General features: G+C 33.1%; 1 protein-coding gene across 6 annotated transcripts in view; it reads right to left on the bottom strand.

Moving 5' to 3' along the window:
- Positions 1–23,859, bottom strand: part of UACA (uveal autoantigen with coiled-coil domains and ankyrin repeats) — a 150,929-nt gene that overhangs the window by 18,411 nt on the left and 108,659 nt on the right. For all 6 annotated transcript variants that reach the window (XM_077123912.1, XM_077123915.1, XM_077123914.1 and 3 more), the window contains 7 exons: positions 23,317–23,424; positions 19,945–19,977; positions 19,338–19,436; positions 8,231–8,267; positions 7,215–7,267; positions 2,620–5,358; positions 528–680 (listed from right to left, as the gene is read on the bottom strand). In XM_077123912.1, coding sequence (XP_076980027.1) covers positions 528–680; positions 2,620–5,358; positions 7,215–7,267; positions 8,231–8,267; positions 19,338–19,436; positions 19,945–19,977; positions 23,317–23,424 — 3,222 coding nt within the window. The remainder of the gene's footprint in view (positions 1–527; positions 681–2,619; positions 5,359–7,214; positions 7,268–8,230; positions 8,268–19,337; positions 19,437–19,944; positions 19,978–23,316; positions 23,425–23,859) is intronic.

Raw genomic sequence — 23,859 nt, 5'->3', positions numbered from 1 at the left:
TCCCTTTCACTTCCTTCTGCATCCAGAAGCTGGGCTTTCTTTTAATATTACATCCCAGGATATAAGAGATAAAACCATAGGAATGCCACTTGTATTCATTAGGATAAAAAATTCTAAAAAATATCCCTTATAGTTTAAAGGACCAATAATTTAGAGTGTACTGTAGTGAGAAAGATACTGTATTTGGAGGCAACCAATCCCAGGTTTAAATCTCAGCTATTTGATCCCCACGTCAAGTATTAAATGGGGAGAACAGAATCTGCCTTATGGGACTGTGATGGAGATAACGTTTAGAGATGAAATATGTCAAATGTTTAGCACAGTGCCTGGCATATAGTAGGCATCAAATAAATTATATTATTCTACCATTAGTATAGGTAACTTTTAGTAAAAACAATCACATTCTTAGATCTGAATACAGCCACAAATCAATTTGATTTCTAAATAAGCATTCACAAATGAAAAAGAAAATAATAAGGTGAACTGGCACATATCAGCACTAAGTCCAACTAGTCCTGGTTACTTACAGCCAGCTGCTGCTGCAGGGATTTCACCTGGTGCTGCAAAGTTTCAACCAGTTGACTCTGTCTCTTGGTAGGACTCCCACTTGTGTAGGTGAGTTGTGAAAGGCCATTGAGTGCTTGTTTTAATCTTTCTACATCATTAAGCAGTTCAGTTATCTTATAAAAAGGGGGGAAAAAAAACTGTGAGAAAAACATATTTACTTGGCATAGAAATCATTCATTATTTGAGACATATAATTTATATTTATATGCCAGAAAACTGAGATATGAATATTTTCAAGGTTATTATCAATGGTGTACACAACATATAACCGAATTCCTCTTGGTAAATTTTTTATAAAATCAATATCAAATTAAGAATAAGCATCATATATATCCCAAGACTTGAATATAACCTCAGTCTTCTTGATTTTTAGAAAATATGTTAGTATCTATGAAAACCAGTGGGTTTGGGGGCTGGGTTATTAATACATACTTGGAACTGTAACCATTTATTGAGCATGTACCATGTACCAGGCATGTACCAGACAAGAAACTTGTGTCTCCCTATGTTCCCTTAATTTGTGGTGATACCAGCTAACAGAATAGAAGGAAAATACTTTTGATTTTTGTTTGTGTGATTTGACTTTTTAAAATTCAGAATTTATTTCAAACTGAAAATTAATGGTCACTTTTGTTGATACTCTCATAAACCCGTCTATGGGATACTAATATAAACTAACTTCCAGGTCAGGTTTGGAACCCAGGAAAGTAGAGAAGATTCCCTCCAACAAAGTTGGAAAACTCATGTAAGTCTAGAATTAATTTATGTACCTTGTTCCTTTCAAGAATGCGTATTATTTTATACTAACTTGTTTTAAAGTGGAAAAAAAATAGGGAGGCTGTTTAAAACAGTGGAAAGAGCACAGGTTTCAAAATCAAACAGATTTGACACTTTTGAGCTTGGCTAATTTCCTGAGCCTTAGTTTCCTTATCAGTGAAAGAGTGGAAATCTTTCATAATTAAGAATATCAAATGCCTGGTACATGGTACATGCTCAATAAATGGCTACAGTTCCAAGTATGTATTAATAAGCCAGTTACTATAATTATATATTTTTATATCCATAACCACCTTCCAAACAAACTAAGGGCATTTAATCTCTGGGTCATAAAAGCAGACATGACTGAAGATCAGTACTTATACCTTTCCATTGAGGAGGACTAGCTATGTTGCTTTCACTTGTCACCATAATCCTAGCATTGGGTATAGCACCTGGGATGTAGAAGGCATTTAATAATTATTTGTTACATGGATAAAATTGAGCCCTATTACCCAGATTTGTCATCTTCATAATACACACTTTATGCAACTACCGGTTTTGAAAATATAGTTAAGTACCTGTTCTGTATATTGTACCATGAAAATAAAAGATAAGGAAAGATAAGTTATAAACCCTGGTCTTAAAAACTGATTGGGAGGATACTCACACAAATCTAACAAAGCAATATAAATGTTTAAAATGGATGGCAAAGTCCCCCCTCCTCCCAAACATGCATTTTGGCAGAGCAACAGTTTATTAAATAGGCTAGACTGGATAGCGAAGGCTTTAGGAAGAAGGGTAAATGTTGAAGTGGGTCCTAAATAATGTACAGAATTCTGTAGAAAGATATGGGGGATAGAATGTACACAAAATTAAAGGGTTTGTTCTACTAGCATGGGTAAGTGCTAAGATCAAATCTGAGATGATCTCTAATGTCCTTAGTTTCCTGCAGAACAAAAAACACTTTCTCCCCTCCTCCATCCCATTCTAAGAGCCCCCAAACCCACTGGTTTTTGACCACTCATTTATTAGGCCAGGGAAACTTGTGTCTCCCTATGTTCCCTTAATTTGTGGTGATACCAGCTAACAGAATAGAAGGAAAATACTTTTGATTTTTGTTTGTGTGATTCGACTTTTTAAAATTCAGAATTTATTTCAAACTGAAAATTAATGGTCACTTTTGTTGATACTCTCATAAACCTGTCTATGGGATACTAAGGTGAGTCCTATTCTTTTGCTTTGGCAGTTTTCAGATTTTCCAGTTCATAGTCATATAGACTACTTTGTGCCTACCTTATTATCTTTTGCTTCGATCTGTTTAGCAGATTCCTGTATTCTTCTCTGTAATTCTGTGATTGTCGTTAAGGACTTATCACATCGTTCTTTCTGGTCCTTGATTTCTTGCTCAATGCTGAAATGCAGTAATTCCTTCCCATCTTTTGTAGATAGTTCCTTCTTTTGGGCATGGAAAGCTTCCTCACATACTTCCTCATACTTTCTATTCAGATTGGCCAATTTTTCATTTAAGTTGAAAATCTGTGTCTCCAAATCACTTTTTGTTGCTTTATATTTAGATAAATCAACTACCTCTCTAGTCTCTAATTTTTTTAGTGCTTGTTTAGTATTCTGAACCTCAGACTGGAGTTTGTAGAGTTCCTCAGTTTTGTTTTGGCTTTCCTCTTCCTTTTCTCTCAAGCTAGCTTTAATGATTCCAACTTCTTTCTCAAATGCTTCCTTAACCTGCAAATGCTCCACCAAGGTCACAGATGAGTTCTTTTGATTTTCCAACATCTGATGCAGTTTGGTCACTGTCTGCTGCTCTTTCTCATAACACTGTTGCTTATTCTTCAGTTCTTCCTTTAGATTCTCAATTGTACCATTAAGAGATTTTTTCAAAGCCTCAACCTGTTCCAATGGAACATGCTGTTTGTGCAAAAGAGTTTGTGCTGCAAGCATTTCAGAAGTCTGTTTGGCACTTTCTTCTATTAGTTTCTCTTTCTCATTCTTTACGTCTGTGTATTTCTGCAGTAAGTCTTTTAACTCTTTATTTAGCTCTTCTATTTTTCTGCTTAATGCTCTTTCCATTTCATGGGACTTCTCAACGAGAACATTTTTATCCTTTAAATCTTTCTGAAGGGAGAAAACCTCTTTCTTTAATTTTTCATTCTCTTGCCTGCATTTCTTGGCCTCCTCTTCTCCAACATTATACTTTTGTGTTTGCTCTGCTAACTGTTCTCTTAGTTCTTTCTCTGTTGCTTTAAATTTTCTCTCACACTCTTCAAAACTGATAATTGGAGTATATTTTAGCTTAATGCATTCTTGTATTGTGTCAAGTTCCTTCTTCTGGGCTTCAATTTCAGCATGTAATGACACAATCTCTTCTTGGCCTTTTTTGTAGTTATTCAATATTTCAGCACAATTATCCTGTACCTTTTTCATGCTCTTATTTAAAATACTCATCTTCTCCTCATGCTCTTTTAGGCTGATGTACTCAGCTTTTATTTGGTTTTGAGTGTTTTCCAGATTTCTTTTTAATATATCATTCTCACCTTTTATTCTTATAAATGCTTTATTTATATCTTCAAATTTTTTCTTCACATCTAATAATTCTCTGTTAGTTTTATCTAATGTGCTACTCAAAGCAGTTTTAATCTCTTCATGGGTTTTAACTGGCACATACTGATTACTTACAGTTTTTTTCAAATTCGTATTTTCAGACATGAGTGTATATATTTTTTCTTGGTCTTCATCACATTTTTTATTAAGCTCAGAGAGCTGTTTTTTCAGCTCAACAATACTGGATTTCAAAATCACTGTCTCTTTTTCATGTTTCTCAGGAGATATGAACATAGATTCCAGGTGGCTAACATTCTTACTTAAACTGTCATTTTCCATCAGTAATTTCTCCATTTCCAACTTCTTTTCTGTGTATTTTTGGGTTACCTCTAAAACCTTTTTGTTCAAGTCATCAACAATCATATCATGTGACTTTTTCATTTCTTCACTTACTTTTAAGGGAATGTAATAATTTTTCATTTCAGCTGTTAAATTATGTACTTGCTGATTGAGAAGCTTGTTATCCAGATAAATCTTTTCAATTTCCTTTTGTAGCATCTGATTTTTTGATGTTAAATCAGTGATTTTTTTCATAAGTTCTCCTGATTTTTGCTCTAATCTGCTCTTGAGCTGTTCGTGTTCCTCTGGTTTGACTTGCTGAGCAAGTTTGGCCTTAAGATTCTCAAGTTCTCTCTTTAACTGTCTAATTTCACTAAGTGATTTTTCATATTCTCTTTCCATCTCTACTAATTTTTTTGTTTTCTCATTCACTTCATTTGATAATAAGCTCTTCATGTTTTCAAACTTTTCTGTTGGAATGGAAAGAGCCAACTTTGCTTCCAATTCTTTTAACTGGCCTTCCATCTCTGTGACCTTTCTACCTTTCTTCTCTCTTTCCATTTCACACATACCAAATTCCTTCTGCAATCGCTTATTTTCTTCTATTAGCTTGCCTTCATTCCCCTTAAACTCTTCTACTAACATTTCATTTTGTTTGATTTGGTTTCGTAGTTTTCCCACTTCAGCTGAAGCCCCTTCATATTTTGCTTTCATGTCTTTCAACTGATCCCTCAGTTCCTCTGTTAATTTGTTATTCCCTGTAGCTGCTTCACTTGTTAGGTGCTCTTTCAGAGCAAGAAAATGTGTCTGCATTTGTTTAACTTTACCTTCTGACTCATACATTCTCTTTTGTACATCTTTTAATGCATCTTCTAATTGCTTTATCTGTTCATCTGAATCCTCCTTGACTCTTTCACATTCTAATGCTAAAGCTTTGCACTCTGCCACTTTGTGAGCCAGTTCATTTTGGAGTTTGAGTCTGTCTTGTTTTGCCGAATCACAGAAAGTTCTCATTGCTTCTAACTCTTTCTTTAAAATTTCATTTTCAGAATATGAAGTTGGACTGGGTAAAGACAGCTCCAGTGGTCTTAACATAGATCTGCTTTGCATATGCGCTGGCATACCTGTGGAAATATACTGAAAAGGTAAAAAACAAAACAAAACAAAAAGATATCAATTAGAAAACTCTAAAGACACTTGATATATTTGTAACAGAAAGGGTTTTGTAAGACGTTTGTGGGAAAATAGAGTCCTGATTTTTGGGTAAGAAAAACACTTCTGGGTGTTATTTCATTCTTAAGCACTGATATTTTGAGAGTTCTTAATAGACTTAAAATCTATTTCTGACAGAACAAAAAAAGGAAAACATTTGCTGCCTCTGGGCACTATTTTCTCTTTCTTCCTCCATTCATAATTCCTACCCACATAGGAAGATGAACTTTATCAAAACACATTTACTGTTTCTCTGTTTTATGGCATGTGATATTGTTAGAACTTCAAATGTGGAAGACAGATATCAGAACTCCTAAATAAAAACAAATATTGCAATTTTAAATCTGCATATCATTTCACAGAATGATATATTCTTTAATTTCTAATAAAACACATGATTTTTGAGTACCCTCATGTTAACTCCAATGTAATGTTCTTTAAGTTATAAAATTGTCATCTAAGAAACACAGTTAGTATGAAAGTTTTCAAAAGAATGATATTTGTTAATTCACTAAAAAAGAAACAAGTTTTCTTCTCCTATGTAAGAAGATGAGTTGAAATTTACTACAATCTGATTGGTTACTTATTTCCTCTATTAATAAGTTCTAACAAAAAAGTTTAATTCAACTTCTCAGTGAAATAGTTTAAAAATATCAGAACATATACTCATAAAAGACTAAATTGAACTAATTTTATTTTTCCTCATATAGCCTACTATAATAACGGCGCTTTAACAATACTATTTCACTGATAAGAGCCATGTGTCATGAGTATATTCCACTATTTTAATAGGTGTATTTTACTTCCACATTTGAAGTTCTAACAATATCACATGCCATAAAACAGAGAAACAGTAAAAGTGTTTTGATAAAGTTAATCTTCCTATGTGGGTAGGAAATCTGTTAAATCTGAAATGCCTTCCACTGGATAAAGAAAAAAATTGATAATATGGAATCAATGTCCAGCCTCAGTTTGCATCTAAATTACATTTTAACTTACCAATTATCTTTAAACTGAGACTACTATAATTTATCAACAAGTTACTTATACAAATTTGCAACTTCCATACTTGTTTTATTATAATCAAATATTTATCTAATCCACTTAAACACTGCTCAGTTAATATTCATTCTCTCAATTTAAAATATTAAAATTTCCCAACTTGAGGAGATCTTAGACATCATTTAGGTTAATTCATTCTGCCTACAGAAGAGGGTATGTTAAAAAAAAAAAGCCCTTAGAAACCTAAATATTTATCAGTTCTCCAGTTTATAGAAGATGCTAGAAATGCAAATCCTATATCCATTGGGAAAAAAGGTGAGGAGCAGATAAACAGGTAAGAAAATCAGACAACATTCTACCAAGAGTTGGATGCCTTTTTTATTTTGAGGTGAATTTCCAAAACATAGACTACATATTTAAATGCATGGAGAAATATATTTCAAAGTGAAAATAAATTACTTTTGAATTATTCATGTGTCTGTTTCCCTTTATATGGGCAAATACCAAGAATGAGCTGGATGCTGTTAATGAGTAGAGGATTACTATCAAAGACAAGGAAATCACAATTCAAATCTCTTATTTAAGCCACTGTCATCAAAAACACTCTAGAGGGCACCAGAAACTGTAATATCTATTTTTATAAACTCAACAAAACAAACCAATTTTCCTTTGATAGTGAAAATTTTACTCCATGTATATGTATTTGCTAAATATACAATGCTGGTTTTTCTCTTTATATGAAGGCACAAATAGTTTTTTAAATCCAAAAATAATATTACCTGTGAGTCTGTCATGTACATTTGACCTTGTTTAAGAAGTATATCTTCTTTTCCTAAATAAGTCCAAATAAATGACATCTTAACTTAAAAATCCATACCAAAATATTCTAAATATTCATTTGGCTTTATTATTTCTCCTTAATTATTCAAACAAAAGAAAAATATATGTTACAATATAAAATTGTCTTTGTTCTAAAATATCCTCATTTTTCTTTATTATTTCTACATACAGATGAGACGTTTCTACATTTTACTGAACAGCAGATATATGTTGATTTTTTGAAATATATGACTATTAGACTAAATGGGCTACATCATTACCATATAATATGTATTTTACAAACAGTCAAAATAAAATGGTTTTTTGCAATTCTATAAGAAATATTACTGATTCACTTTGAAAGAGGATAATTTAATATTCACTGGAAAGTAAAAACAAAAGATTGTCTAGGGAATGACTTAAAAGTTGGAGAATAAATAGGTGTAAAGATCAATTATGCAGATGTATGCTAATTAATAATTAATTGCCTATGGAACATCTAATTTTAAAATGCTCACCCGCGTTGAGACTGTATTCAAAGCCTTCCTCAAATCAGAAAACTACATTTATGTTTCTTTCCATATAAAAGCCCCAAATATCAAAAGATAAATGTCGATTGTGGTGATGAATGTACAATTCTGTATCTATATTAAAAGCCATGATTCTACACTTTGAAAAAAAAAAGATAAATGTCTACTAGCCAACAAGGCAAATTTGGTCATTTATTGACTATACAACTTAAAAACAAAGGTGGCTAAGGAAAAACATAGCCTCACTGATTACCAAATTTTATGTTAGAAGCCACATAAAAAAGAAGCTACCTGTTTTTAGCTCCATCTGTTGATGTATAACGCACAAGTAGTTGAATAAAGCTTAGCAACAGAAATATCATATACAGTTAGAAAAAATGAACAAGAATAAAAATTCTTTGCTTAATTGGATAAACTGTAGTGATAATATATACTTTTATACTTACGGCTACTGAAATGACTTCCTGGTCCTAAATGATCACTCTGAAATCAGAATTATAAATTAAAACATTTTAGGCGAATGTTGGTTCATTTTCCTAAATTTGTATCTATTTTAGCTCTAAATAACCCAATCAGTAAAACTATTTATTTGGCATTTCTTGTTTCTCCCAAGTATTATTATACCCAAACCTACCCACGGAAAGACAGCTGGGAATAAACTACTTCACTAAACATCTTAATAAAAGCAGCTACATGTTTCAAGGATAACATTTTACTGTTCAAAAGAAAAAGGTAAGCCCCAAATGAACCAAAACAACTTTCAATATATAGTGTTTGCTGCTTTTCTTTCCTTTCTTTTCCTCAAAATATATTACCTCTAAGTAGGAAACACCACATTCTCATAAAGTACTCATTTTATTTTACCATCATTGGAAGTGAGGACTGTACCCCATTGACTATTAAATATTAGTATACCCCTTCTTTCAGAATTTCTAGAATACAAATTACATTTGAAGCCAAAGGAGACAGATAATGAAACTAAGGTAAAGACCTAAACACAAGTCAGTAATAAATGCATTAATGTATCAGTTAAGAAAAGAAAAATAATGGACAAACTTCAGATACTCTAACCACAATGTACTTGGATTGTTCCTCTGCCCAAGTAAGCCAAATACAAAGAAGCTAAGATATAAATTAAAATATTATATGAAAGTAGGGATATGCAGATATGTTTATGTTTGCATATTTATATTAGTACTGACAGCTGAGTATCAAAATCTGACTTATGAAGCCCAGAGAATATCAAACAGATTAACTATGAAGAAAAACACACTCCCTCATATACTGATCACACTGTCATATGCAGAGGACAAGGAGAGCATTCCAAAAGTGGCAAGAGAAAAGCAATGTGCTATGTACAAGGGAGTCCCAATTAGATTGAGTGCCTATTTCTCATCAGAAACCATGGAGGCAAGATGGCAGTGGGTTAAATACTTCAAGTGCTGGGGAAAAAAAATCGTCAACCAAGAATTTTATATCTAATAAGACTCTCAAAAATGAGGAACATATTAAGACATTTCCAAATAAACAAAAGCTGAGGGAGTTCAACACCACTACACTACCCTATAAGCAATGCTAAAGGAAGTTCTTCAGACTGAAGGGAAAGGACACTTGACAGTAGCTCAAAGTGGCATAAAAAACAAAGACCTCTGGGTAAAGGTAACCATTTGGATAATTATAAATGCCAATACTAATGTATTGTGTATTTATTGGTATAGGACCCTACTTCTTACTTTCTACAGGGCTAAAGTGAAAATGCATAAAAAGTAGTCATAAATCTATGGTTTTAGACCTACAATGTATACAGACATAAATGGTAAAAAGAACAAGCAAAGGTAGGGGTTATGGAGGGGGTATAGGAAAAGCACATGTGTATGCTACTGAAGTCAAGTTGTTATTAAGTCAATTTAAAAGTGGGAAAAAGTTAAATAGACATTTCTCAAAAGAAAACATACAAATGGCCAAACAGCACATGAAAAGGTATTCAACATTAGGGAAATGCAAATCAAAACCACAAAGAAATATCATCTCATACCCTCCAGAATGGCTACTATGAAAAAAGAAAAACAGAAAATTATAAGTATTGGAGAGGATGCAGAGAATAGGAACATTCACTGCTGTTGGCAATGTAAAACTGTGAAGACATTATGGAAGACAGTTCAGCGGTTCATCAGAAAATTAAATTTAAAATTACCATATGACCTAGCAATCCCACACTAGGTATACATCCAAAAGAACTGAAGTCAGGAACTCAAACAATATTTGCATTCTGATGTTCATAGAGGCATTATTTACAATCGCCAAAAATGGAAGCAACCCAAGTGTCCATCAACCAATGAATGGATAAATAAAATGTGGTACATACATACATACATACAATTCAGCCATAAAAAAGAAGGAAGAAATGAAGTTCTGATAATCTAACACAGATGAATCCTGACTACATCAAATTGAGTGAAATAAGCCAGACACAAAAGGACAAATATTTTATGATTTTACTGATATGAAATAATTAGAATAAGCAAACTCATAGAGTAAGAATTCGGTATATAGATTACCAAGGGGTGGGGCTGAGATAGGGAATAGGAAGTCAAGGCTTAAAATATAGAGTTCCAATTTTGGAAGAAAAGACACATTTTGGCCATTGACGGTGGTGGTAGTAGCACAACACTGTGAACATAATTAACAGTACTGAAATATGTATCTAAATGTGATTACAAGAGGAAACATTAGGCTGTATATATGGTAATAGAAAAAAAATTAAAAACAATCCAAGAAACTGCACTTCACAATCAATGACTCCTAAGTTAAACACCAGACTATCGTTAATAGTACAATGATAAAAATGGGCTTTCTTCAATTGTAACAAATGTACCACTCCAATGCAAGTGGTGGTATATGAGAATTTTCTGTTTTAACCATGATTTTTCTGTAAACCAACAACTTCTCTAATAAAAATCAATGGAAAAAAAAGACAAAAGAAAAACATATATTTAAATTACTTTACTACTATAAAAAGTTTGAAAATTGAATTAATGTCACTGCCACTAATCCTTAGTGCCTCAAGGGTAAGGAAAAATATCTATAAAATTAGTCTGCTTGCTTTATGCAATATTTAACATTAAAGTATGTAACAGCCACTAAATGGGTTCATATGTGATCAGTGCGTGGTAGGCACAAAGGAATACAAAAAATTTACTTTGGGTTTGTTGCCTTTCCTTAATTACTCAAGTGAAAACAAATGTATCTATAAAGTTGGCTTCCAAAAGATCCATATTTTCCCGTATTATTTCTATAAACATAAGGAAAATACCTACACATTAATTATTACATGTAAAATAGTAATTCTGTCAGCAACATACAATAATCTTTAAAGTATGTGAGATGAGACAATGAATATTCAATGTTTCTTAGTTTTTAATGGCTGCCTTTGTAAATACTAGTCACATATAAAGAGGGCCCTGTCTCTGTAGTTTTCTTTTTGAAAATAAAAATTGTTTCTATTTTAAAACTTCATCACAACAAGAACATACTAACTGGAGAAAATGTCCTTATTATATTGAGTGAAATAAGTTACACAACAGGATGTATAATATGACCCCAATTGTTAAATGTATATGTAATATGCAAATTATATAGAAAGAAAATGTCTGGAAGGATATCCATAAAGTGTTAATAATCATTATTACTGAGTACTGGGATTTGCAGGTGTTCATTTTGTGCTTTTAGCATAACTATATATTCCAACTTTTCTAATATATAGTATTGTTCTATAAGAAAATATATAGTATTGTTCTATAAGAAAAATAAGTTATTTTTCTATAATTTATTATGATCTTATTGAAAATTACAGATATGTCTATGTTTTTGAAAGGCTATAGAAAAGCATCTGATTCTTGAGACATGACAGAGATCTCACCTTTGAGAAGAAAAGCAATAAACAGTACCCCAATTATAAGTGTCAGACCTTGATGAATACTTCAGAATGCCCATCTGTATTTTCTCATTCAACGTATTTTAAAAGTAAAGCTAGTATTGTAGTTAAAAGCACAAAGGAGCCAGACTGCCTGGGTTCAAAGTCTATCTCTGTCATTTGCTATTTGTGAAATCCCTTCTGAGTAAGTTTTCTTTAAACCTCTCTGTGCCTCAATTTCCTCATTTATAAAGTAGAGATAATAGTAAAACCTACCACATATAGGGTTGATGTGTTTATTCAATACATGTCGAGTGCATAAAGCAGTACCTGGCACATGATCAGTGCTATGAAAATGATAGCTTTTTTATTATTTTCACACTAATCTTAAGAGAGAGTTTGTAAAGGAACAGGGCATGGGTATACTATTACAGTTAAGTTGGTATCAAATCAAATATAACTGTTATAGATTTAGGATGCTCAATTTTAACCCTGTGGTAACTACAAAAAATATACATGAAAAACATACTCAGAAAGAAATGAGAAAGGACTCAAAACACTATTATACAAAAAATTAAACAAGTATTAAAATAGGCATTAGAAGACGAACTGAGGGTCAAAAAAAGTATAAGACTTACAAAAACCAAATAACAAAATGGAAGAAGAAAGTCCTACATCACCAGTAGTCATTTTAAATGTAAATGAATTAAACTCTCCAGTAAAAAAGCAAAGATTGGCAGAACAGATTAAAAAAAACTCAACATAATAATGGATAGACCATCGAGACAGAACATCAGGAGGATACACAAGACTTGAATGATACGCTAAACCAATTCAACTTGGCAGATATATAGAATGCTTCCCCAAAATACACATTCTTCTCCAGTGCACATGGATCATTCTCCAGGACACACCGTATATATGGTCATAAAAAGTCTCAATATATTCAAAAATACTGAAATCATACCACATATTTTCTCTGGCCATACTAGGATGCAGCTAAAAATTAATAACAGAGGTAAAATAAAGTTAGTTTGGAATGCTAATGATCAATGAAAGGGAGGGGTAAGGAGTATGGTATGTATAATTTTTTTTTCTGTTTTCGTTTTATTTCTTTTTCTGAATAGATGCAAATGTTCCAAGAAATGATTATGATGATGAATATGCAACTATGTGATGATATTATGAATTACTGATTATATATGTAGAACGGAATGAACAAAATAGGAATGTTTGCATTTGCTTTGTGTTTTTTGGTATTTAAAAAAAAAAATTAATAACAGAGGGGAAAATGGCAAATTCCAAAATCAGTGGGAAACCAACGGTTCAAAGAGGAAATCACAATAGAAATGAGGAAATATATTGAAGTAAATAGAAATGAAAACACAACATAACAAAACTTATCTAATGTAGCAAATAAAGTGCTAAGTGGGAAATTTATAGCTCTAAGTGCATATATCAAAAAAAGAAGGGTGGGCAAAGGGGCTGTGCCGGTTTGAAAGGATGTCTATACCCTAGAAAAGTCATGTTTTAATTCTAATCTCATTTTGTAAAGGCAGCTGATTCTTTTAATCCCTATTCAGTACTGTATATTTGAAACTGTAATTAGATCATCTCCCTGGAGATGTGATTCAATCAAGAGTGATTGTTAAGCTGGATGAGGTGGAGACATGTCTCCACCCATTTGGGTGGGTCCTGCTTAGTTTACTGGAATCCTATAAAAGAAGAAAGATTTTGGAGAATGCGAAAGATTCAGAGAAAGCAGAGAAGAACGACAGCCACAAGAAGCAGAGAGTGTACCAACCAGCGACCTTTGTAGATGAAGAAGGAAAACACCTCTTGGGGTGCTTCATGAAATAGGAAGCCAAGAGAGGAAGCTACCAGATGATGCCATGTTCGCCATGTGCCTTTCCAAATGAGAGAAAATCCTGACTGTGTTTGCCATGTGCCTTCTCACTTAAGAGAGAAACCCTGTACATCTTCTTGAAATGCAGTATCTTTCCCTGGATGCCTCAGAATGGACGTTTCTATAGACTTGTTTTAATTGGGACATGTTCTCAACCTTAGAGCTGTAAACTAGAAACTTATTAAATTTCCCTTTTTGAAAGCCATTCTGTTTCTGGTATATTGCATTCCGGCAGCTAGCAAACTAACATAGCGGCTCAGTGGCATGCTGAAGACCCAGGTTCATTTCCTGGAGCCTGCCCATGTTAAAATAAAAAAAAAAAGAAGAAAGATCTTAAATCAAAGACCTAACTTCAAAACTGAAGGATCTAGAAAAAGATAAGCACGCTTAACCCAAAATGAGCAGAAGGAAGGAATTAACAGAATAGAGCAGAAACAAATGAAATTGAGAATTTTAAAAAATGAGACAAACAACAAAGCCAAGTCAGTTCTTTGAAAAGAACAATAAAATTAACAAAGCTTTAGCTAGAATTGACAAAGGGAAAAAGAGAGAGAGAGGACACAAATAATTAAAATCAAAAATGAAAAGGGGGACATTACTATTGACTCTACAGAAATAAAAAGGACTAGACAAGGATACTATGAACAACTATGTATTAGTTAGGGTTCTCTAGAGAAACAGAATCAACAGGGAACACTTGCAAATATAAAATTTATGAAAGTGTCTCACGTGACCGTAGGAATGCAGAGTCCAAAATCCACAGGGCAGGCTGCGAAGCCGATGACTCCAATGGATGGCCTGGATGAACTCCACAGGAGAGGCTGACCAGCCAAAGCAGGAATGCAACCTGTCTCCTCTGAGTCCTCCTTAAAAGGCTTCCCATGATTGCATTTAGCATCACTAATTGCAGAAGACACTCCCCTTTGGCTGATTACAAATGGAATCAGCTGTGGATGTAGCTGACGTGATCATGACCTAATCCTATGAAATGTCCTCATTGCAACAGACAGGCCAGCGCTTGCCCAATCAGATGAACAGGTACCACAACTTGGCCAAGTTGACACCTGTCCCTAACCATGACAAACTATATGCCAACAAATTAGGTAAGATATATGAAATTTATAAATTCCTAGAAACACACAAACTGCCTACACTGACTCAAGGAGTAAAAGGTCTCAACTAACCAATAACTAGAAAAGAGTAATCAGTAATTAAAAACCTACTAACAACGAAAAGTCCAGTACCAAATGGCTTCACTGGTGAATTTTACCAAATATTACAAGCAGAATTAATACTAGTCCTGCTCAAACTCTGTCAAATCATTCTATGAGAAAAGCATCACTTTCATACCAAAACCATATAAAGATAACACAAGAAAAGAAAATTACAGACCAATATCCCTCATGAATTTAAAAAATCCTCAACAAAATGTCAGCAAACCAAATCTAGCTTGCATTAAAAGAATTAAACACCAAGATCAATTTGAATTTATCTCAGGTATGTAAAGGTGGTTTAATATAAAAAAATCAATTAATATAATACATCACATTAACAGAACAAGGGGAAAAAACACTATCATCTCAATTGATGCAGAAAAGGCACATGACAAAATCCAGCACCTTTTCTTGATAAAAGCATGTAGAACAGTAGGAACAAAAGGAACTTCCTCAACATAATAAAGGGTATATACTAAATACCCACAGATAACATCCTATTTAATGGTGAAAGACTGAAAGTTTCTTTGAGATCAGGAACAAAAAAAGTATGGACACTGTCAACATTGTACTGGAAGGTATAGCCAGAGCAATGAGGCAAGAAAAACAAATAAAAGGCATCCAAATTGGAAAACAAGCAGTAAAATGTTCCCTATTTGCAGATGACATGACCTTATATACAAGAAGTCTTGAAAACTACATGACAAAGCAACTAGAACTAATAAATGAATTTAGCAAAATGGTGGGTAGAAATTAATACTCAGAAATCAGTATTGTTTCTATACACTAGTAATAAACAGTCAGAAGAAGGAATCAAGAAAAAATTCCATTTACAGTAGCAAATAAAAGAATCATCTCCCTAGAAATAAATCTAACCAAGGATGTAAAGGACTTATACACAGAAAACTACAAAACATTGCTAAAAGAAATCAAAGAAGACTTAAATAAATGGAAGCCCATTTCATGTTCATGTATTGGAAGACTAAAAATTAAGATGTCAGTTCTACCAAAATTTATTTACAAGTTCAACACAATCCCAGTCAATGTTCCAACAGCCTTCTTTGAAGAAACAGAAATGTCAATCACCAAACTTATATATAAGGGGCCCTGAATGCCCAAAGGCATCTTAAAAAGGAACAAAGTTGAAGGACTCTCATTTCCTGACCTTAAAATTTACTACAAAACCACAGGAATCAAAAAGTATGGTACTGGCACAAGGATAGACTTAGAGTCCAATGAAACTGAATTGAGAATTCAGAAATTAATCCTCACATTGATGGCCAATTCATTTATAACAAGAGTACCATATCTACCCAAATGGAAAAGAACAGACTCTTCAACAAACAATGCTAAGAAAACTGAATGTTCACATGCTAAAGAAGGAACATGGACCCCTACCTCACACCATACACAAAAATCAACTGAAAATGGATCAAAGACCTAAAAATAGCCCAAATTATAAAACACCTATAAGAAAACATAGAGAAGCCTCTCTAGGACCTTGTATTAGGCAATGGTCTCTTAGACTTTATACCCAAAGCACAAGCAACAAATGAAAAAAAATAATGAATTGGATTTCATTAAAATAAAAATTTTTAGTGCATCAAATGACTTTATCATGACTGTAAAAAGACAACCTAAACAATGGGAGAAAATATTTGGAAGCCACATATCCAAGAAGTATTTAATATCCAGAATATATAAAGAAATCCTGCAACTCAACAACAGAAAGACCAACAACTCAATTAAAAAACAAGCAACAGACTTGAATAGAATTTTCTTCAAAGAAAATATACAAATGACCTATAAATATATGAAAAGATTCTCAACATCATTTGCCATTGGGGAAATACAAATCAAAACCACAATAAGATACCAGTTCACACCTAGTAGAATGGCTACTATTTAAAAATTTTAAAATTACAAATGTTGTAGAGGATTTGAAGAAACAGGAACACTCTCTCATTGCTGGTGGCAAAATATAATGGTGCAGTGGTGTTGAAGACAGACTGACAATTCCTCAGAAAGTTAAGTATAGAAAAACCTTGTAATCCCACTTCTAGTTATAAACACAAAAGAATTGAAAGGAGGAACTCAAAAAGATATTTGCACATTAATGTTCATAGCAGCATTATTCAAAATTACCAAAAGATGGAAACAACCCAAGTGTCCCATCTACTGAGGAATGAATAAACAAAACGTGGTATATACATACAATGAAATATTATTTGGCCATAAAACAGAATGAAATGGGCCACAGTGGCTAAGCAGCAAGAACGCTTGCCTGCCACGCCAAAGGACCTGGGTTCGATACCCGGTGCCTGCCCATGTAAAAAAAAAAAAAAAAACAGAATGACGTTCCAAATTATACAATGGCATGAAGGAACCTTGAAGACATCATGTGGACTGAAATAATCCTGAACTAAAAGGACAAATACTATATGATCTTACTGAAATGAAATAATTAGAATAAGCAAATTCACTGAGTCAGAAACTAGAATATAGGTTATCAGGGGTAGGGTAGGGAATGCTTAAATAATACAGAATTTCTATCAGGGATGATGGAAAAAATTTGGTAATGAGTGGCAGAGATAGTAGCACAACATTGTGAACCTAATTATCAGCAGTGACCTATATATTTGAATGTGAGCAAAAGGAAAAATTTTAGGTTGTGAAATTTTAAAACAATTTAAAAGAAGTCTTCAAAGATGAAAAAAGCTACTATACTGAATCATTCTTTTGCTTATGCAATTGTGTTTCTGAATAATCTTGATTCTATGCATACAGATATATAAATACACTCTTGTTTTGACCTATTTTTTTAAATGTGCCAAGACAAAACTCATATACAGTAAAGTGTACAAATATTAAATGTACTGCTCAATAAATTTCTAAATATGTATACTTTGTGTAGTCACTACCCAGATCAAAATACAGAACATTTTCAGTTCTCTACTAGCTTCCTAATGGACTATCCTATTCAGTAACCCCTCATCAAAGGGTGGCCTCTACACTGACTTCTAACACCATAGATCAGTTTTGCCTGCTTTTAAGCTTTATAAAAATGGAATCATATATATGTATTCTTTGTGTCTGATTACTTTCATGCAATATTAGTATGTGAGATTATCCATGTTTTTATATTTTTCATAGCTTCATAAATATCTTTTTAGTTATAAAGAAAAGAAATTACCTTGTTAAGCATTTTAGAGTTATTCCCCAATAAGGATAAAAGATTTTACTAAGTCAGCCACCCTTTTCACGATGCCCCTCAAGAAGAACAACATTTATAAAATATACACAGCCTTGCAGAATGAATCTATGCAGTTAAATGTCAGGAAATTGGTTACCCTTGGTGCAGGTAGAGTGGGTATGACAAGAAGCTACCCACCTGTTTTAGCTTCCCAGGCTGCTTAAGGCAGATACCATTAATGGGAATTTATTAGCTTACAAACTTACAGTTTTGAGGCACTGAAAATGCCCAAATCAAGGCATCATCAAGATGATGCTTCCTTCCAAAAGACTGGCTGCCAAGGATCCTGGACTCCTCTGTCAAATGGTAAAGCACATGGTAGCTTCTGCTGATCTTTTTCTTCTGGATTTTGTTGATTTCAGCTTCTTGCTTCCCTGACTTTCTCTCAGTATTCATCCCCTTTATAAAGGACTCCAGTAACAGGATTAAGACCCATTCTGAATGAGGAAGGGTCACTCCCTAACTGAAGTAGCATCATCAAAAGATCCTACAATGGGTCCATGCCATAGGAATGGATAACTTTAAGAACATGCTTTTCTAGGGTATATACAGTTTCAAACCACCACTCCACCATGCTGGTAGCTTCTAGGATTGCTAATGTTCTAAGAACATGGTAATGTTCTGTGTCTTGACCTGGATGTGTTTGGATTGTAAAAAGTCTTCAACTCAACACTTACATTATGTGTACATTTTAATCTATATCATATTTCAATAAAAAGTAAAAAAAAAAAAAAAAAAAAAAACAGTATGAACTTGGAAAAACTAAAAGCTAACTGATCCAACCAAAGATAAGTACATAATCTTGGCTTTATTAACATACCACTTACTCTCACGAAAAAGTTTTCTAACTAATCCACTTACACACAAATCCTTTCCAACATAATCCTGGAAATACCACTATTCATTTATATGACTCTTTGTTATTATCATAATCATTGCAAATTTACAAATAAAAAAATTAAGTTTTGAAAAGGTAAGGATGAAAAATGAGAATGGTTGAAAAAGAGAAACAGGAAGGAAAATGAAGGTTTATTACACACTAGTCAATTTCAATGCTCTCAATTAATCTTTATAACATCTCTATGGAGAAAGGACTCATCACCCCAGTTCTGCTAAAGAGGCAACAAAAGCTCAAAGACTTTAAAAAATGTTCCCAAGGTCACACTATAAAGAACAAAGTGGTAACTCAAATTCAAGTTTGACCCCAAAACCCCTTCCCACCAACTATTATGAATTATATGAAATAATTTATCTAAGCTTTCCATACCTCAAAATATTTAAATCTGTTTTTCAGAGCCTCAATAGTTCTTAAGCTTTCTTCATGTTGCTTTTCTTGAGCTGCCAAAAGCGACTTTAGCTTTTCTTTCTGAAATGGAAAGGAATAAATACAGAAGAAATTTACATTTTGCTTTAAATTGGGTTAAAAATATGGTTTAGAAAATGTGAATTACTTTGGAGATTGGAGAAAATAATGAATTTCCCAATCTGGTGAGTTTTAATTATTAGTAGAGTTGGTAATTTCTAAAAATATATTAATAAAACATATAATACAAAGAAACAAATTTGGGCTACTTATTTTAAATTTATTATTTTCAGGCATTTCTTTATAATATTTAGAATTTTCATCTTTTCAAAAAGTTTCACAGGAAATGATCCATTTGAAAGCAGTTACAACAAAACGTTCATGATAATCCATGCCATTTTCTCAAAGTATACAATTACAGTCACATAGTAGACTTTCTTTCTCCCCTTTAACAATAATCAGAAACAGAATCCTTATCTCCATCTCAATTCAGATTTAAACCACTACCACAATATTATCTTCAACTTACATTAACATTTTCGCAGCTTTATAATAAAATTTATCATCCTACCTCATTTTCTAGATCATCAGCAACCATTACTTCCTAAATAAAAAAACAAGAAAGAGAAAAAATTATTTTAATCTTGAAAGTTTATTTTAAAAGGTGTGACCTTGAAAGTTTATTTTAAAAAGACTGCCACACATCTTTAATACTGGGGTCAAGGATATGAGAAGAAAATGTCTACGTACTTTCATAAATTACTATCTTTCATTCTTTTCACCAAACAGGCTCAGAAATACTTTTGTTTCTCTTGAGACCCCATCAATCACTAAGTCCTACCAGTTCATGCCCCCACATCTTCCATCTACTCTTCCTTGTCTAATTCCATAGCTCCAACTACAGTTCAGACCTGTGTTATTAACATACACCTAAATTACTGATTCCTGCTCTTTTGCTGTTGTTGTTTAGTAACCTTTTAAAAATATATTTTTATTGACAAATCATCAGGCATATATAGTCCATACGTGGTGTATAACACATATAGTCCATACGTAGTATATAATCATTGGCTTACAATATCATCACATAGTTGTGTGTTCATCACAATGATCATTTTTAGAACATTTGCATCACTCCAGAAAAAGAAAAAAGAAAAAACTTATACATCCCATCCCTTAACCCTCCCTCTCATTGACCACTAATATTTCAATCTACTCAATTTATTTTACCCATTATAACCCTATTATTGATTGATTGATTGATTGCATGGGCAGGCACTGGATATCGAACCCGGGTCTCCAGAGTGGCAGGCAAGAATTTGCCACTGAGCCACCATTGCACTGCCCTATTATTTATTTTTTATTCATATTTTTTACTCATCTGTCCATAGCCTAGATAAAAGGAGCACTGATACAAGGTTTTCACAATCACAAAGTTACACTGTAAACATTATATCTTTATACAACGTCTTCAAGAATCAAGGCTACTGGAACACAGCTCAACAGTTTCAGGTACTTCCCTCCAGTGGCTACAATACACCATAAACTAAAAAGGGATCTATATAATGCTTAAGAATAACCTCCAAGATAACCTCTTGACTCTGAAATCTCTCAGGCACTGGAATTTTATTTTGTCTCATTTCTTTCCTCCCCTTTTTGTAAAGAAGGCTTTCTCAATCCCATGATGCCAGGTCCCAGCGAATCCCCAGAGTTCTGGCCCACGTTGCCAGGGAATTGCTTTTTTTTAATTAACTTTTTTATTGTGAATATATCACATGTACATGAGTGTATATATAATATACTATTTCAATATTTTAAATATTATCTAAAGAATATTGAAATAAACATCTGTGTCACTATTCTCGTATACTTGAAAGGAATATAAATTTTGTGTTTATTAAGTCCAAGGCTAAATATATACATATATTAGGTCATCAATATGCTAATTTTGTTGTTCAAAGCTGCTGTGGAGAGAACTCATGACTAGGGACTAAAACCTCTGTCGAAGTTAACATGCATGGCTTGGAAGCAGAACCGCCAGTCCTTCAGATGCTGCAATCCCAGCTGACAGCCTGATTTGCAATTTTATGATGGACACTAAGTCAGCACCACCATGCTAAACCATTCCAATCCCTCAACTTCTATAAGTGTATGAGATAATAAGTATTTGTTGTTTTAAGCTGTTAAATTTGAGGGCAATTTGTTCAATATCAACAGATAACTAATACATCTTACATGTCTAAATTATCTTTATGGTGTCCTCTGATTTGAAAAGGCATTTGGCTATTTATAGAATTCTGGGATGAAAATTATTTTCTTCACAGTTCTGAAGGTATCTTTTTAATTGGTCATGAATTTCCTCAACTTTATCTTCTAACTCTTACTATGTTTTACTTATATTTCTCGTTTCCAAAAAAACTCTTCTTTGGTATCTGAAGGTTTCTTTTTTAAAAAATCCTATTCTTAATTCACAGATGTGTATCGTCTGGTTTCACTGAAGATATTAATACAGGCTTTTGAAAAGAAAAGAACATTTATTTCTTCCAAGATGCTTTTGCGTTTGATTAGTCTGTATCTTCTTCCATAGTTAGGGTCCTCCTCAGATGCCTGGTACCTTGTTTTGCTCATATTTAACTCGATTTCAGTACTCTAAATTATTTCCTCCTTGGGCTAGAAAAAATGCCTCCAAGAAGACTTCCAATATCTTACCTGCAATCGAAACCTGGCTGCCCAGTCCTCTGGCGGAGAGATAAGAACTGGGGGTGGGGGTGTTATATTAAGCATAAGAATGTCAACATTCACTGTTGCTTTTAGTATGATACTCCCATCTCAGCTATACCCAGTGTCCCCCAGTTCAGAAACCTTCTATTTAATCTCTACAGAGATTTAACCTATAATCTTCTACTTAGGGTAAAAGAGTAAAGAGAAGCAGTTGAGGCTAATAGAATGAGGTAGAGGATTTAGGAGTCTGCTTCTTAAACAGATTTATAACCAATCTTTCTGTTTTTCCCCCAAATCTAGAGGTACATGGTACCTCCAATTACTAAGCCTTTTAGTAGTTCTGCATTATAAGTCATTTCATTTCTTGGCTTGCCTCAATCCTGCCGTCAGATTTATTTCAAGTCTGTTAAGTCATTTATTATTCATTCATCTGCTTTCCAGAACCAAAATTTTGTTGGTGTGGTGTCCACTCCTATTCTATTTGTCCTGAAAAATTAGGTCTTTTGAAATGTCCCTTTCCTGTCTTTACAGCGGGGATTTGACTGGAAGATAAAGTAAATACATGTGTTCAAACTGTTAAATTAACTACAAAGTGTAATCCTACATTTGACCATACAAAAGTCAGTAATTTATTTTTAGAGTGAATACTTAATTTTACCAAGATATGTGATCAATTTCTGGAATCACCAGTGTTTCTTATATCCCACATCTTGCCTATGTTTATTTTCCTTCATGCTGAGGTACATTCTTTAACAGTTATTTTACTGAGGATCAATGGGTGGTCAACTCTCTTCGTCTTTGGAATTCTAAAAATGTCATTTTGCCCACAGGCTTGAATGATTGTTTGGGGATAAAATTCTAGGTTGAAGGCTCTTTTCTATTAGCATATTGAAGATACTGTTGGTCCCTCTAGTTGCTGATATGATTTCTGCCAGTCTGTTTCTCCTTTCCAACCTCTTTAACTCTGATGATACATAGTTCCAACCACAGATATCTAGATGTATCTGTAGTTTTATTCATCCAGCTTGGTATTTAAAATGCGCTATCACATGAAATCATTGATTTCACTAATACCCAAGTAAGATACAATTTCTCAAGGGTGATGATCTGATTTTATCTCCATGACTTGAATGTGGGAGGTGATCATTAACAATTTATTATTAGTGATGGTTATTGGTAGTAAAATCATTTTTAGACGTTTTGTGTTATGGAGACTGTTTACCTCATTTAGTTGTAATTGTAAACCATTGACTTTATCCAACAGTATTCTTTGCTCTTGTTGAATTTTTCTCAACCTCTCTTTCAAGTCCTCATTTTCCATCTCCAGATCCTTAAATAAAAATAACAGGGCCAGAGTAACCTTAAATGAGCAATGCTTATAGAAGTAAAAAAAGTAATTCTTTATCACATACAGATTATAAACATATATAAAACAGCTTTAAATTTAAAAAAAAATAGCATTTCAATGATAAACACTCAAATGACTTAAAATCTACAGATCAGAAATAATATTGAAAATTACTATTCCATATATCTAATACAGCTATCTACAAGTGAGCAAAACTTCATGATCCTAACAAATTTCTTGGAAAAGCATCATTTAGAAATAGAAAATGGCAGAAGAATATGACATTTTTTATTTTATTTAACATCTCTCAAGTTTATGGAATTATTCTAATGCTTTGTTAAATTAATCAGCATTTCAGTGCTCTGATAAGATATGTAAGCCTCTAAAAAGCAATGCTACAGTTCATTCTCTCAACAC

Source organism: Tamandua tetradactyla, chromosome 12 (genome assembly GCF_023851605.1).
Source record: "Tamandua tetradactyla isolate mTamTet1 chromosome 12, mTamTet1.pri, whole genome shotgun sequence".
Classification (NCBI taxonomy): domain Eukaryota; kingdom Metazoa; phylum Chordata; class Mammalia; order Pilosa; family Myrmecophagidae; genus Tamandua; species Tamandua tetradactyla.
The sequence above is the reverse complement of the archived record's forward strand: the minus strand, read 5'-3'. Positions and strand labels throughout refer to the sequence as shown.